This window comes from Macaca nemestrina, chromosome 7, assembly GCF_043159975.1.
Source record: "Macaca nemestrina isolate mMacNem1 chromosome 7, mMacNem.hap1, whole genome shotgun sequence".
NCBI classification, from domain to species: Eukaryota; Metazoa; Chordata; class Mammalia; order Primates; family Cercopithecidae; genus Macaca; species Macaca nemestrina.
In genome coordinates, this window is record NC_092131.1 from 147,511,013 (window position 1) to 147,528,719 (window position 17,707).

General features: G+C 39.6%; 1 protein-coding gene across 1 annotated transcript; it reads left to right on the top strand.

The window, feature by feature from the left end:
- Window positions 1–4,402: 4,402 nt before the first annotated feature.
- Window positions 4,403–17,577, top strand: LOC139364029 (uncharacterized). Its single transcript, XM_071099253.1, has 4 exons — window positions 4,403–4,532; window positions 4,819–5,094; window positions 5,269–5,429; window positions 17,097–17,577. The coding sequence occupies exons 1-4, from the start codon at window positions 4,403–4,405 to the stop codon at window positions 17,178–17,180; spliced, it is 651 nt and encodes a 216-aa protein (XP_070955354.1). The 3' UTR covers window positions 17,181–17,577.
- The last annotated feature ends 130 nt before the right edge of the window (window positions 17,578–17,707 follow it).

Consider the following 17,707-nt stretch of genomic DNA (forward strand, 5'->3'; position numbering starts at 1 on the left):
AAATCCCTCAACTTTTGTTTGTCTGGGAAAGTCTTTATTTTTCCTTCACGTTTGAAGGATTTTTTCACTAGATATGCTATTCTAGGGTGAAAGATGGTTTCTTCAGCATTTTAGATATGTTATGTCATTCTCTTCTGGCCTGTAAAGTTTCCCCTGAAAATTCTGCTTCCAGACATATTGGGGCTTCATTCTATGTTATTTATTTCTTTTCTCTTGCTGCTTTTAGGATCCTTTCTTTATCCATGACCTTTGGGAGTTTGATTATTAAATGCCCTGAGGTAGTCAGTCATCTTTGGGTTAAATCTGCTTGGTGTTCTAAAACCTTCTTGTACTTGGACATTGATTGTATCTTTCTGTAGGTAAGGGAAGTTCTCTGTTAATATCCCATTGAATAACTTTTCTCCCCGTCTCTTTTTCTACCTTTTCTTTAAGGCCTATAACTCTTAGCCCTTTTGAGGCTATTTTCCTGATCCTGTAGGCATGCTTTATTGTTTATTATTCTTTTTCCTTTTTTTCTTCTCTGTGTATCTTTGAATAGCCTGTCTTCAAACTCAGTAGTTTTTTTCTTCTGCTTGATCAATTCTGCTTTAAAAGACTCTGAGGCATGCTTCAGTATCTCAATTGCATTTTTCAGCTCTAGAATTTTTGCTTTATTCTTTTTAGGTGCTTCAATTTTTTCATTAAATGTATCTGATAGGATTCTGAATTCCTTCTATGTGTTATCTTGAATTTGAGTTTCTTCAACATAGCTATTTTGAATTCTCCCTTTGAAAGATCACATATCTCTTTTTCCCTAGGACTGGCTCCTCGTGCCTTATTTACTTCATTTCCTGGATGGTGTTGATGCTATCTGATGTTCTTCAGTATCTGGGCATTTAAGAGTTAGGTACTTATTTTATTCTTTACTGTCTGGGCTTATTTGTAGCCGTCCTTCTTGGGAAGAGTTTCCAGATATTTGAAAGAACTTGAGTGTTGTGGTCTAAGCTGTATATGCTTCAGGGGGCACCCCAAGCCCAGTAATTCTATGGTTCTTGCAGACATATAGAGGTACTGCCTTGATGGTCTTTGACCAGATTTGGGAGAATTCTCTGGATTACTAGGCACAGATTCTTATTCCCTTCCCTTAGTTTCTCCCAAACATACAGAGTCTCTCTCTATTCTGGTCCGTGTAAATCTGGGGGTGAAATGACACAAGCACCACTGTGGACACCACTACTATGACTGTACTGGGCAGCCCTGAAGTCAGAACATCACTGAGCCTTTCCCAAGGCCTGCCATAACCACTCCCTGGCTACTGCCTATGTTCTCTGAAGGCCATGTGACTCTATAATCGGCAGGTGGCAAAGACAGGTAGGCCTGTGTCCTTACTTTCAGGGTGGCAAGGTCCTCCTGGCCCTGGGTGGATCCACAAATGCCATCTGAGAGTCAGGGACTAGAGTAAAAAACGCTAGAAGTGTAGCTGGTATCCTATTGTATTGCAGATAAGCTGGCACTCAAACCACAAGATGCAGTTCTTTCCAGTGTTCCTTCTCCTTTCAAAGACAGATGAGCCTCACCCCTTACCAACTGCCACCTCAGGCTACAAGGAATACTGCCAGACTACTGTTGCTGTTCCCTTAAGGCCCAAGGACTCTTAAGTCAGCTTTTAATGAATGTTGCCTGTCATGGCACTTACCCTTCACTGCAGTTTCCTCTGTTCCAGGGCAGGTCCAGAAATGCTGTTCAAGAATCAAGTCCTGGCATCAGAAACCCCAAGTACCCACTTGGTGCTCTACCCTCCTGTGGCTGTGCTGGTACCTAAGGTGCAAGATAAAGTCTCCTTTACTTTTATCTCTGCTTTTCCCAAATGGAAGAAATTTTGCTCTGTAGTTATCACAGCTAGTAATGTGCTGAGTCTCACCTGAAGCCAGCAATTCTCTGAGGCTCACCCAAGGCCCTTGATGTAGTACCTGGGTATCACTGCTGGTTATTCAGGGTCCAAGGGCCCTTCAGTTAGCAGGTGACAAGTGCTGCTAGGACTGGGTCTTTTTCTTTAAGGTAATGGGTTCCCTTCTGTCCCAGCGTTTGCCTAGAAATGTCATCTGGGAGCTACGGCCTGAATCAGAGGTCTCAGGACTCTGACTGGTGCCCTATCCTGTTGTGGCTGAGCTGGTATCCAAAATGCAGAACAAAGTCTTCTCCACTCTTCCATCTCCTCTCCTCAAGTGGAAGGAAGGGATTTAGTTTGGAACTGAAAGTGCAGTCTGGGGTTAAGGGAGGGGAAATACCAGTGTTTCCTTACTTACCTCAGCTGCTGTCTTAGTATGTTGCATTCCCCCTGAGTCCAGTGTCTCTGGGCCTAGTTCAACACTAGGACTCACCTATGAATTGCTGTCTTTGTGGTCTAGACTGCCTTTCAAGTTTCTTAGAGACACAGAGTGCTGTAGCCCTTAGTGACAAAGTTTGCAGGCACTAAAGTTCAATTTATTGGGGTCAGTGATTCCCTTCTGGCTATGGCTGGTTTAAATGGTCCCACCATGGGCAGGCAGCTGAGTTTGGTTTCTATTTTGTGTTCTAACAGGACAGCACTTATTGTATTCTATTTTAAATAAATTTAATATTTTGACTCAGGTCTTACTCTGTCACCCAGGTTGGAGTGCAGTGGCATATCAGCTCACTGCATCCTTGGCCTTTCAGGCTCAAGCAATCCTCCCACCTCATCCTCCCTATATCTGGGATCACAGGCACATGCTATCACGCCTGGCTAAATATTTTTTGTTTGTGTCTTTGGTAGAGATGGGGTTTCACCATGTTTCCCAGGCTGGTCTTGAACTCCTGAGCCCAAGCAATCTGCCTGCCTCGGCCTCCCAAAGTGCTGGAATTACAGGCATGAGCCACCATGGCTGGCCAGCACTGAGTTTAGTGCCTAACAATTGCTATGTTCTCCCTCCCATGGGACCCAGAGACTCCACTGCTGCTGGGGATGGGGAAGGGATGGTGTCGGTAATTCAGGCCTTTTATTCCTATCTTCTTAGTGCCTCTTACATCACTATGAAGTTAAACCAGGTACTTTGAGTGCTCACTTGATTTTTGGTTCTTATAATGGTGTTATTATTATTATTATTTTTGCTGTGTAGATGGTTAACTTGGTGTCCTTGTAGGGGGACCATTGGTGGTGCTTTCTATTCCACCATCTTGCTCTGCCTCCCCACATACCAATTCTGACAGGTATTGTCTTCATTTTGATTCAGCTTCAAGTATTTTTAAATTTATTATTATTCTTCCAATAGACTAAGGTTGTTGGTAAGACACTAACTTTCAAACATATGTAATTTTCAGCTCTCATTTTTTTTATTCATAGTTTATTGCATATGGCCAAAAAAGACAATCATCGTGTTACTGATCTTTTGGTATATATTGAGTTTGCCTTTGTATTCTATTAGCTGTTTTTCTAAATGTTCTGCCTGAGCTCAAAATCAATTCATATTCAGTGAATGTTGTGAAACAGCAAAGAGGATAGCCTGCTTCTTCCTCTGGATGCTCCATCTCAGGGAGGGTACTGACCTGTTGCTGGCCCAAGTGTGCCTGTAGGAGGTGGCTGGAGACCCCTGTTGGGAGGTCTCACCCAGTCAGAAGGAATGGTATCAGGGTCTTGCTTAAAGAAGCAGTCTGGCTGCTTTTTTTGTAGAGCAGATGTGCTGCATTGTAGTGGGGACCCTTGTTTTTCTGGACCATTTGGAATGCCTAGTGCTGGCACGCTGGAATGGCTTAGTCTACCAAACCACAGAGATGGTAGCCACCCCTTTCTATGGGAGCTCTGTACCAGGGAGAGGTTAGAGCTCTGTGTGTATAACCCTGGCTGAAGTGGCTGAAGCCCCCACAGGGAGGTCCTGCCCACTGAAGAAGAATGGATTGGGGCCCTGCTTAAAGATGTTGTCTGGCCATGATCTGGCAGAGAAGTTGTACTGCATTGTGGGGGACCCTTCCTCATCTGGACCCTTTGGGTTCTCCAGTGCTTGCAGGCTGGAATGGCTGAGTCTATCAAACCACTGAGGTGGCAGCTGCCCTTCCCACAGGAACAGACTTCAGCCTGTTGCTGTTGACTGGCTGGAATTCCAAGCCAGTAGGTCTTAACTTGTGAGGTACCATGGGAGTGGGGCCCACAGAATGATTTTGTTTGGTTCCCTGAATTCAGCCCCTTTCCTAGGGCTATGTACAGATGGTTCACCTGCCTTGCTGGGGATCTCAGGGCCAGAATATGTAAAACTCCTGGTTCTCTGTGTGTGTCTGAGTAGCTACTCTGCTGAGACTCCACACAGCCCTTCCAATAGATAAAGTGTGTCCGAAATTGGTGGGTTCTTGGTCTCATTGACTTCAAGAATGAAGCCGCGGACCCTTACAGTGAGTGTTACAGTTCTTAAAGATGGTGTGTCTGCAGTTTCATCCTTCTGGTGGGTTCGTGGTCTTGCTGGCTTCAGGAGTGAAGCTGCAGACCTTTGCAGACCTTCGCAGTGAGTGTGTTATAGCTGATAAAGGCTGCAGGGACCCAAAAAGTGAGCAACAGCAAGATTTATTGCAAACAGCAAATAAACAAAGCTTCCAGGGAGGTGTTGAAGGGGACCTGAGCGGGTAGCTTCTGGCTGGTTCCCGCAACCTGCCGTTTATTCCCTTATCTGACCCCACCCACATCCTGCTGATTGGTCCATTTTACAGATAGCTGATTGGTCCGTTTTGACAGAATGCTGATTGTTGCATTTACAATCCCTGAGGTAGACACAGAGTGCTGATTGGTGCATTTATGATCACTTAGCTAGACATAAAAGTTCTCCTCCCCACTAGACTCAGGAGCCCAGCTTCACCTAGTGGATGGGGCACCTAGCGGATGGCTTCACCTAGTGGATGGGGCACTGGGGTTGCAGGTCGAGTTGCCTGCCAGTCCTACGCCGTGGGCCCCGCACTCCTCAGCCCTTGGGCGGTTGTTGGGGATGCTCAGGCTGCACAGGAGCCCAGGGAGGAGGGGGAGGGAGGGAGGCTCGGGTATTGCCGGCTGCAGGTCCCGAGCCCTGCCGTTCTGGGAGGCAGCTGAATCCCGGGGAGAATTCGAGTGCAATGCAGGTGGGCCATCACTGCTGGGGGACCCAGCGCACCCTCTGCAGCTGTTGGCCCAGGCGCTAAGCCTGTCACTGCCCTGGGCCGGTGGCATCGGCCAGCAGCTCTGAGTGTGGCCTGTGAGCACCGAGCTCAGCCAGGGTTCTCACCTGCGCCTCTCCCTTCACACCTCCCCACAAGCAGAGGGAGCTGGCTCCGACCTCGGCCAGCCCAGAGAGGGTCTCCCACAGTGCCGTGGCAGGCTGAAGGGCTCCTCAAATGCTGGCAGAGTGGACTCCGAGACCGAGGAGGTGCCAAGAGTGAGGGCTGCTAGCATGTTGTCACCTCTCAAAAGGTTATTGGTAAGATACTAACATTGAAATACCAAAGTTGGCTGGGCGCCATGGCTCATGCCTGTAATCCCAGTACTTTGGGAGGCCAAGGTGGAAGGATCGCCCGAGGTCGGGAGTTTGAGACCAGCCTGACCAACATGGAGAAACCCCGTCTCTACTAAAAATACAAAATTAGCCAGGCATGGTGGTGCATGTAATCCCAATTGCTTGAACCCGGGAGGCAGAGGTTGTGTTGAGCTGAGATCGCGCCATCGCACTCCAGCCTGGGCAACAAGAGCGAAACTCCATCTCAAAAGAAAAGAAATATGAAAGTTATTGTGTATTGGACCCAAGGCTCTGATGGTGTGGGCTCATGAGGGGAATCTCCTGATGCCAGGGTTGCAAAGGTCCATGGGAGAAGAACCCAGGCAGGTTTGCACAATCGCTCACCATTTCCCTTGTGTGGGGTTGGGGGTTCCTTTGGCTCTGTGCCACCCCTGGGTGGGTCATTACCCCACTCTGCTTTTCTTCATTCTCTGTGGGTTGATTTGTTTGCCTAGTCAGTCCGAGTGTGAGAACCTGTATGTTTCAGTTTTAGTTGCTAAATTCACTCATTACTCTCATTCCTCTTCTTGAGTGCCATCTTGACTTCTCCCTCCTTAATACTGAATTTAAATTTAAATTACATTTAGTCTTTAAAGTAACTGAAATATTCTTTCTTGTAAATTTTTTTTTGTCATGCTAAGGCTAAATATAAGTTCTTAAATTTTACTAAAGTTTAGTTTGTTCAATTCACACTACAAAAGAGTATTTTCATCACGATTAAGGTAATTTAATTAAATTCTATCTCCACATTACAAATTGGTATGTTTACAATTATATGGGCCTGTTACAAAATTATGGTTTTTATTTTTATTTTTTTAGTTCACAAGTAAACATTCTATATGTTTATGGTGTACAACATGATGTTAAAATGGCATCGTTGTCTGGGATAAATACCCAGGATTCATTGTCTTGCACCAAGAAAATTAAGGACACAAACACATGTGAGTGGGTTAAGGAGTGGAAAGTTTAAAAGACAGAAGAAAGGAGAGAGGAGAGCAGCTCCTTGCAAGAGAGAAAGAAGCGTCCAAAAATGAGAAAAGTGGCAGACTGCAGCAGATTTTATAGGCAAGCTTGAGGAGGAGGTGTCTGAGTTATGTAGGTCTCACAGATTTACTTCTCTCAGGTGTGACGTTTGCAAAGCACATGGGGAAGGCTGGTTGCCTCACCCCAATATTATTGTGCAAATAGACTTTCCACTTGGCTAGCACCATCTTGTTTGATTTTTACTGTACACATGGCTGGCAAAGAAGGGAAGATGGAGCCACCATTCTTAACATGCCTAATCCCAGCTAGTATTTTTCCATTGGTACAACTGCTGGCATTTGCCTGTGCAAGCTTCCAGCTTGCTTGTCTATGTCTGCAGCTCAATTGTACAGGCTGCTCTTTGTTAGAAAATGATTTTGAGGCTGCTTTTTATCAAAAGAAAAACCTCATCAAGGACTTCCTTACCCTCACTATCTACCTAAAAAGTTTCTTTTTCACTTCTATATGAGTGTTTTGATATAAATAAATAAATAAATATATATATATATAATGGAATGAGTAAATCAAGCGATTTAACATACATAATACCTCACATTCTTATTTTTTGTGATGAAAACACTAAACATTAAATTTTAAAGCAATTTTTAGTTATATAATAATTATTAACTGTAGTCACCATGATGTATAATAGGTCTCTTGAACTTATTCTTCCTATTTAAATGGAATGTTCTTTCCTTTGACCACTAGCTCCTCAATCCCTCTATACCCCAGCCTCTGGTAATCACCATTTTATTCTCTGTTTCTGTGAGTTCAGTTTTTTCAGATTCCACTTAATTGGGATCATGCAGTGTTTATCTTTTTGTTCTTGGATTATTTCACTTAATGATCTCCAGGTTTACTTATGTTGTCACATACGACAGCGTTTTTTAAAGGCTTAATAGTAGTCCATTGTATATATATGCCAATTTTTATCTTTTCATCCATTGATGGACACTTCGGTTAATTCCATACCTTGGCTATTGTGAATAATGCTGCAGAGAACATGGGAGGGCAAATATGTCTTCAGTATACTGACTTTATGTTCTTTGAATATATACCCAGTAGTGGGAATATGAATTAGATAGCAGCTTTATTTTTAGGAATCTCCATGCTGTTTACCATAATGGCTATAGTAATTTACATTCTCACTAATAGTGTTCAAGGTTTCCCTATTTCCACATCCTTCCCAATACTTTCTATCTTTTTTGTTTGTTTGTTTGGTAATTGCCATTCTAACAGGTGTGAGGTGATAGCTCATTATGGTTTTGATTCACATTTCTCAAATGATTAGTGATGGTGAGCATTTCAAAATACCCTTGTTGGCCATGTATATGTCTTAGGCAAAAAAAATTCTAGTTTTTTCCCATTTTTAAATTATGTGTTTTTTTTTTTAAATTTGGTTTTGGTGTTGAATTCATCATATATTTTGGATATTAATTTCTAATCAGATGTATGGTTTTAAAATATTTTCTCCTGTGCAGCCACTTTACTCTGTTGATTGTTTCCTTTGATGTGCAGAAACTTTTGGTTTGATGTCATCTCACTTGTCAATTTTGTTCTTGTTTCCAGTGCTTTTGGGGTCCTATCCAAAAATTCTTTGCCTAGACAAGTGTCATGAAGATTTCTCCCTATGTTTTATAGTTTCAGGTCTTAAATATAAATATTTGAGCCATGTTGACTTGAATTTTGTATGTAGTGTGAGGTGAGGTTCTATTTTGTTTTCCATGTTGATTTCCAGTTTTCCCATCACCATTCATTAAACAGATCTTACTTTCTCCATTATGTGTTTTTGGCATGTTTACAGAAAATCAGTTGACTGTAATATATGGATTTATTTCTGGGCCCCCTCTTCTGTTCTCTCTTCTGTTGGATGGAATGATCCATATATGTCTGCTAGGTCTATTTGGTCTAAAGTGAAATTCAAGTCCAGTGTTTCCTTGTTGACTTTCTGTCTGGATGATCTGTCCATAGTTCAAAGTGGGGTTTTGAATTCCCCTCGTTATTTTTTTATTGCAGTCAATCTCTCCATCAGATATCTTAATATTTGTTTTATATATTAACTGTTCCAATGTTGGGTGCATATGTGTTTATAATTGTTATATCTTCTTGATCAGTTGACCACTTTTATCATGAATGAATAACCTTCTTTGTTTCATTTTATCAAGTTATACTTAAGGTATTTTATTAGTCTGTTCTTACACTGCTAATGAAGACATACCTAAGATAGGGTAATTTATAAAGACAAAGAGGTTTAATGGACTCATAGTTCCACTTGGCTTGGGAGGCCTCACAGATCTCATAATATTTACTCGCTGTGATGAGAACAGCACAGGAAAAATCTGCCCCCATGATTCAGTTACTCCCACTGGGTCCCTCCCACAACATGTGGGGATTACAGGAACTACAATTCAAGATGAGATGTGGGTGGGGACATAACCAAACCATATCAAGAGTATATTTTATCAGATGTAAATGTAGCTACCCTTGCTTTCCTGTGGTTTCTGTTTGCATGAAATATCTTTTCCCACCCTTTTCCTTTCAATCTTTGTTTTCTTAAAGATGAATTGGGTCTTTTAAAGGCATCTAGGTAACTATACAGTATAGGTGGGTCTTTCTATCCATGCAGGGACTCTGTGTTTTGATTAGAGAAATTAATCTACTTGTATTCATGGTAATTATTGATAGGTAAGAATTTACCACTGCCACTTTAAACATTGTTTTCTGGTTGTTTCGAAGATCCTTTTATTCCTTTCTTCTTCTATGGTTGTCTTTCTGATTTGGTGATTTTTTCTAGTGGTATGCTTTGATTCCTTATTTTACGTATTTTTTGTGTCTGCCATAGGTTTTTGTTTTGTGGTTACCATGAGTCATACATAGAACATCTTATAAAATGCAATTTTAAGCTAATAATTTTGATTAAATTAAAAACTATACTTTTACTCCATATCCCCCTTCTCCCCAATTTTTTTTTGGTGTCACAATTTACATCTTCTTGTATCGTTTTCCTTTAACAAATTATTGTGGCTATTAATATGTTTAATGATTTTACCTGTTTACCTTCACACTACAAATGTAAGTTTTTCTACATCACCATTATGGCATTACAGTAATCTGAATTTGTGTCCTTACTTTTCTGGTGAGCTTTATAACATCCCATGAGTTTGTTACTTATTAGTATCATTTTATTTCAACATGAAGAATTCCCTTTAGCATTTTATGTAAGATATGTCTGGTGGTGAGGAACTCTCCCAACTTTTGTTTGTCTTGGAAAGTCTTTATCTCTTCTTCATTTCTAAGATTCAGTTTTCTGGATCAAGTATCCTTGGTTGGCATATTTTTTTTCCTTAAGCACTTTGAATGTATTATACCACTTTTGCCCAGTTTGTAAGGTGCCTACTGACAAGTCCACTGCTAGCTTTAATGGAACTCCCTTAAATGATATGCTGCTTTTCTCTAACTGTTTTCAGGATGCTCTTTTTCCTTGTGATTCTTGACAATTTCATTATAATTTGTCTTGGTGTAGTCTTATTTGAATAGAATCTGATTGGAGGCCTTTGACCTTTCCATACCTGCATATTTATATATTTCTCAAGATGTGGAAAATTTTCTTCTATTATTACATTAAATTTTTTGGCCTTCTCCTTCCTGAATTCTCATGTTCAAAAATATACTCTTCATGCTGTCTCATGAATCCTGTAAGCTTTCTTTATTTTGTATTCTTTTGATCTTCTCTGACTGTATATTTTCAAATAACCTGTTTTTAAGTTCACAGATTCTTTCTTCTGCTTCATCCACTCTTCTGTTGATGTTCTGTATTGCATTTCTCACTGTATCTGTTATTTTTTAGCTGTGGAGATTGTATTTTAAGAAATCAATCCAAGTGTGCTGGCATGTGTCTATAGTGTCAGCTGCTCAAGAGGCTGAGGTGGGTTGATAACTTGAAAACAGAAGGTCAAATCCAGCCTGAGCAGCATAGTAAGACCCTGTCTTTAAAGAAACAATAGTAATAATTTTAATCTTTCTGTTAAATTTCTCATTTTGGCCATGTATTTGATCTTAATGTATTGTTTCTCTGTATTCCTGAAGCTCATTGAGCTTCTCTAAAATAGTTATTTTGAACTATATGTCAGGCAGTTTGTGTGTCTCCATCTTATTAAGGTCATCTGTGGTAAAATTCTTGTGTTCCTTTGGAGATATTTCTCCTTTTTTTTTTTTTTTTCCATGTTTCTTGTTGCCTTATGCTGACATTTGAATGTTTGGTGGAGGAATCACCTCTTTCAGACTTTATAGGTTGGTTTCCTGATGGAAAAACTTTTTCCTATGGTAGAGTGCATGGGTGCTTGCTGGGTGAGGTGCCACAGTTCTGGCAGTAGCGAGGGTGCATCTTTATAGCTACTTTGTGGCCCTGACAACTGAAGTTGATATCAGTAAATATTTACGAGATCCTCAGTGGCCTGAATGTCTGCATTGGCTGCAAGCGTTGTTGGAATCTTCAGTGGCAATGACTGCTAAGATTCTCCTGATCTATTTTTCTCCCTCTGGGGAAGCTGTGGCTAAGTGGATTCTTGTTGGCAGTGGGTCTGGTTTGTGGGCCTGCTCATGGTTGCAGTGGTACCCATGTCCAATGAGTGGTACCCATGAAGCAGCCATGGAACCGAGGCCTAAAGTACAGGCATGTATTGAAGGACTTCAGTTCAGAGATCCAGGTTGGAAATGGCACGGGTGTGTGGGGCACAGTCAATTCTCCTACCATGTTGGCAACAGTATGTGACAAACAGGGTTTTTTGAAGCAGTCAGAGAGCCAAGAATGAGAGAATAGGTGTTTGCAGTTACACCAGTTCTGGGGTAAAGGCAGGGCCTACTTCTCTATGTAGCTTAGCCCAATCCTGGAACACAGACATGCACAGTGAGAGCTTGGGTCCAGGCCCAGAGTGTGAACTAACTCACTACAAGGATGACTGTGGTGTCTGAGACATGGGTGGGTATAGTTACATAGCCTGAGTCTGGTGGACACTCACAAGAAAGCTGCTGCTCAGGCTTCAAGACACATGTAGGTTTGGGAGAAATGGCAGCTCCTTTATCATTGTGGCTTCATAGTAAGGTTATGGGGAATGCAGCTACATCTCTCTTTCTGTGATTCCCTGGCGGTAACTGGTTGGTTACCTCAGTAGCAAAGCATTCTAGTGTCCTCTGTGGAGCAGGCCACTGGGGACCATGATAGTTCCTGCTGCATGGCTGATACTGGTAACCTGTGCTTTTTTTCTTTGTTCCTAGCCATCTCCTGGTGTCTCAGGTATGCTAATCTCACCAGTGATCCTTTCTATCCTTTCTATTTAGATATTATCTGTGTTGCTTCGTTGTGTTGCTGCAGATTGTTTAATAGGCCTTTGAGCCCTGCTAGGGCTTTTGTGATTTGTAAATTGCTGTCTATATTTTATTTTTCGCAGGGAAGATGAAGACTGGTATTTCCTACTCTAGTCTCATGGTGGTGTCACTTCTCAATCTAGCCATCTTTTTAACTTGTTTGCCCCCTCTTCTTTGGTTTTCTAGTTTGTACTTGTATGATTATTGTAAAAAGCTTTAATTTAACCCTGTTACTTTAATCCTGTATCATCTGTATATTTATTGTCACAATTGTCACACATGGAAAGTGTTCTCTCTTATTTTATGCTTTCTGATTTTTATTGTCTCCTGTATTTCTATTCAATTTTTTTATTATTATTTGGACTATTTTGTTGGCCTTTATTATTCTTCTACATTGATTTAGAAGGAAGAAATCTTATTTTTAACTCCATAAGTGGTGAATTAAAGTTTTCCAAAAATGTTTATATATGGTCATGAATAAACACCCATAGCATGACTTTTGTTTCAAATTATGAGTTAGGAAATAGAGCACATTTATTTCTTATTTTTTGATCTGGTTCCCTAACTTTCCCTATACTTTATCAGTTTATTCTGGAGCAATGAATTCTTTCATTTAGAAATGCAATTTTTCAAGGTAAAACTATTTTCCAAACACATTTCAAGTATTACTTATGTTTACTTTATCCACCTTTCTTCCATGAGCAGTTAGTTCTTTTATTCAGTTGTCCTTTGTGCTTTGTCTCATTCCTTAATAGTTAATTGCTACTATTATTTGAGTGCTTATCAATTACCATTCTAAATATTATATGCATTAACTTATTTAATCTTTACAATACTTTTATAAGAATAGTATAGTAATTGTCATTGAACAGATGAGAAAATTTTGGATTAGAAGGGTTAAATAAGTTGTATAATGTCTTGAAGCTATTCATGAAATCGAAACTTAGCTCAGTCTGAATCTAAAGCCTCTATAGTAATGGCTCTGAACTGGATTACTTTTGCCTACCACCCTAAGTGACACTTGGCAATGTCAGGAGACATTTTGGGTATGATAATTGAGGGACTTGGGATGTGCTCCTGGCATAAGATGGGCAGAGTTCAGAGATGCAAACTGAACATCTTACCATGTACAGGGCAGGTTTCCATAATAAAGGGTCATCTTGTCCCACATGTAATATTTTTTCTCATTATTTCTTTTAGCTGTCTTCATCATTACAATATGTACTATTTATTTCATCCAAAGCATATGTTGTTTTGACATTGGCTCTTCATTTAATACCTATTAGATTAGTTGAATTGTTGTTTTAACACCTCCCAATAATAAAGAAGAAATATAGGCCCACACATTTTCACTGTTAAATTCTACCAAATATTTAAGAATGAATTAGCCGGGCGCCGTGGCTCAAGCCTGTAATCCTAGCACTTTGGGAGGCCGAGACGGGCGGATCACGAGGTCAGGAGATTGAGACCATCCTGGCTAACACGGTGAAACCCCGTCTCTACTAAAAATACAAAAAAATTAGCCGGGCGAGGTGGCGGGCACCTGTAGTCCCAGCTACACGGGAGGCTGAGGCAGGAGAATGGCGTAAACCCGGGAGGCGGAGCTTGCAGTGAGCTGAGATCCGGCCACTGCACTCCAGCCCGGGCGACAGAGCGAGACTCCGTCTCAACAACAACAACAACAACAACAACAACAACAACAACAACAACAAAAAAAAGAATTAATACCATTTCATCACAATCTCTTTGAGACAGTAAAAAAGGAGAGAATTCCCCATATGTTTTAGGAGGCCATATATAGTCTATAGACTACATGATTTATAGACCAGAAGAGGTGATATATATATATATATGTGTGTGTGTGTATATATATGTATGTGTATATATACATACACACATATATGTAATATATGATATAGTCTATATAGTATATCTTCAAAAAAGTTATGCAATTGAATTTATATATATATATATGAAAAGCATACATTTTGACAAAGTAGGATTTACTACTGAAATGTAAAGTTATTTCAACAATCAAAAATGAACCAAAGTAATTTACCATATAGACTACAGAAGAAAAATTATTATCGTCCTAATTGATGAGAAAAAGCATTAAACAAAATTCAAAAGTCATTCATGATAGAAACTCTTAAAGAGTAGGGGGCAACTTCCTTAAGCTTATAAAAGGCATGAATAAAACCTCCAGCTAACATATTTGATGATGACAGACTCAGTAGATTTTCCTTAAGACTGAGAACAAAGCAAACATGTCTGTGTTACCACTCCTATACAAAGTCAGACTGGCAGCCTTTGCAAGTGCACTGAGGAAAGAAAAAGAAATAATATGTGTACAGAGTGAACAGGAAGAAAAATAATTGCCTCTCTTTAATAATTATTAATGTACAAAATCCCAAGAAATCTGAAAAAAGATCCTACAATTAATAAAATGAGGTTAGTGAGGTTTCAGGATACCAAATCAATGTACAAAAATCTTTCTTTTGTATAGGAAATGAACAATTGGATTTTGGATTTTATTCTCAAAGTAACATTTACACTCTTGTACACATACAGAAGAAATCCTTGGTAGGATTTGTATGCTGAAAACCATAAGACAGTAATAAAAAGGAATTAATAAAGACATAAATAAGTGGAGACATATACTGTGCCCATGAATTGAAGATTCAGTATTGTTAAGACATCGGTTGTCTGTGAATTAGTGTATGTATTTAATAAGTTCTCAGTCAAAATCCCAGCAGGCTGTTAATTTTTTGTTGTTTTTTGTTTGTTTTTTTGAGACAGAGTTTCACTCTTGCTGCCCAGGCTGGAGTGCAGTGGTGCCATCTTGGCTCACTGCAACCTCCGTCTCCTGGGTTCAAGTGATTCTCCTGCCTCAGCCTCCTGAGTAACTGGAATTACAGACATGTGCCACCACGTCTGGCTAATTTTGTATTGTTAGTAGACACGGGGTTTCTTCATGTTGGTCAGGCTGGTCTCAGACTCCTAACCTCAGGTGATCTGCCCGCCTTGGCCTCCCAAAATGCTGGGATTACAGGCATGAGCCACCGTGACTGGCTGGCTGTTAAAATTTTTATAGAGAGGGAGAAGTAGTAGAATAGTACACTGTTTTGAAGAGAAGAACATGGTGAACTATTACTACCTGAGTTCAAGACATTATAAAGCTACAGTAATTACTACAGTGTCACATTGGTGATAAGGTATAGTGTTAGATCAGTGGAACAGACTAGAGATGTCAGAAATGGACCTGCACACATTTGGTCAATTGATTTATGATGAAGGTACAAAGGCAATTCAAAAGGGGAAGTGTAGTATTTTTAATGAATGATGTGGTGCTGGAACAATTGGACGTGCCTTTGAAAATTAGTTTCTAATTAATTACTCAATTGTAATTTAATAATTATAGATGAACCTTAACTCAAACTTTACACCCTCTATAAAACAACATCTAAATGGATCATAGGCCAAATTGTAATACCCCAAGGTATAAAATTTCCATATGAAAACATAGGAGAAAATATTTTTGGCCTCGAGTGAGGCAAGTAATTCTTATGATAGCAAAGCTATGATCTATAAAAGGCAAAAAATGACTTCATCAAATTCGACTTTTTGGAAGTGAAAACCTTTTGTTCTCTGAAAGAGATTGTTATAAAAATGAAAAGACTAGCCACAGACTGGGATGAAATAGTTGCAAATTTCATATCTGACAAAGGGTTTGTATATGGAATACACAAATATGTCCCCAAACTCAACAATAAACAACTCATTAAATAAATGGACAAAAGATATGCAGATACTTTGCTAAAGAAAATATATGGATATCAAATAAGCACATATGGAGATACTCAATGTTATTAGTCCTCAGATGAATACAAATTGAAGCCATGTTGAGATGCTATTTTGTGTATGTTAAAACAAAAATAAAGAAGAACTGATGATACCCAGTGCTTGCAAAGATGCAGAGCAACTGAAACTCATACATTGCTGCTGGAAATGTAAAATTTTACAACTACTTTCAAAGAAGTTTGATAGTTCCTTATGAAGTTAAAGATATATGTATCATAAGGCCTAGAAATCACACTCTAATAGATAATCACCCAAGAAAAATAAAAACAAGTATACTCAAAATCCTGTATGTGAATGTTTATAAAAGCTTTGTCCATAATGTTGCCAAACAAACAATGTAAGCATAGTAAGTGGTGAATGAAATCTTTTTAATGTTCATACAATGCAGTACTATTCAGCAATAAAAACTAGGTAACAATTGATACATGCCACAATGTAGATGAATATCTGGTGCATTGTGCCAAGTGAAATAATACAGGCTCAAAAGAATATATACTGTATAATTCCGTTTATATGACATTGTGGAATACACAAAACGTGAGGGACTAAAATGGACCAGTGCTGCAGAGCGTTGTTGGTAGGAAAAGCGTTTGTCTATGAAGTGGTAATGTGGAATTTTGAAGCATGATGGAATTGTCCTGTATCTTGACTGTGGTGATTAATACATGACTACGCATTTGTCGTAACACAGAAACGTACGCCAAAAGAGGTAATTTCAGTATATGCAAATTAAAATATATATATATATTTTTGAGACAGGGTCTCATTCTGTTACCCAGGCTGGAGTGCAGTGATGCATGTTGGTTCACTGTAATCTCTGTTTCCCAGGCTCAAGCGATTCTCCTGCCTCAGCCTCTCAAGTAGCTGGGACTACAGGCACATGCCACCATGCCCCACTCACTTTTGTATTTTTTTGTAGAGATGGGGTTTTCCACATTGACTAGGCTGGTCTCAAACTTTTAAGCTCCAAGCAACCTGCCTGCCTTGGCCTCTCAATGTGCTGGGATTACAGGTGTGAGCCACTGTGCCCAGCCAAACTGTTTTAAAATAGACAACTAAGCATTACTTTATGTTCATCAACTTGTATATACTTTTTAATAAATATGCTTATTGATGCCTAGAAGTCCTTCATTATAAGAAGAAATATGTACTATTAAGGGAGAAAAAAACACCAATTAAACCATAACATTCCCAAGAATTATACATGTATCCTGATTTCACAGTTGTCATGATGTGAAAAAACATGAGCACTCTTAAATATATATTATTTAACCTTAACAAATTGGAATTGAGTCTCGATCATATCACATGTCCTAGTTTTTAATTCTAAAAATCACATTCCAGAAGCCTGAACCAGAGAGAGAAGTGATCAGTGGAGGCCTGGGGAGTCAAGAGCAGAGAGGCAGCTATTTCAAACAAAGGATTTGAGTGTAAACACAGGTAATATCAGGGGAGGGCAGTGTCTTGCCTGTGTGCCCAAGAATTCTCTGAAGTAGGTGGAATTCGACATTTATCCAAGGATATTCCCTGAGTCAGGTATAAGTATGATCATTTGTTCTTTGAGTATAAATATTAAAGCTGCTATATTAGTCTCTAAAGGGGCTAGCTAGTATAGTTATATCTTTATGTAGATAAATTAAGAGGAGAAAATCTTGTTTCAAGCATTGTTTTAAAAAAAGACCAAATAAAAGACGTTAAGCTAGAACTGTCATTTATAAATGTGCCTCATTCAAGGTAAATTCACGATATAAATTATCCTACAAGTAGATAAATTAGAGCAGGTTGTAATGGGGACATCTGATTACTTATCTTAATGCATTCAAATTCCTTCGAATAGCAAATACTCCACTCTGGGTTTAAATACTTTGTGTTTGCTAAATTTGATTTACATGTGTATCTTTAAAGACCTGTAATGTGAGGTTTATCCATAGACGAGTAACAGAGCTTTGCCTTTG

Coding starts and splice junctions, on each gene's coding strand:
- LOC139364029 (XM_071099253.1), top strand. CDS start 4,403: ATGGTGTGTCTGCAGTTTCATCCTTCTGGTGGGTTCGTGGTCTTGCTG. Junction 4,533..4,818: donor AGGCTGCAGGGACCCAAAAA/GTGAGCAACAGC, acceptor CCTCCCCACTAG/ACTCAGGAGCCCAGCTTCAC. Junction 5,095..5,268: donor AGAATTCGAGTGCAATGCAG/GTGGGCCATCAC, acceptor CCTCCCCACAAG/CAGAGGGAGCTGGCTCCGAC.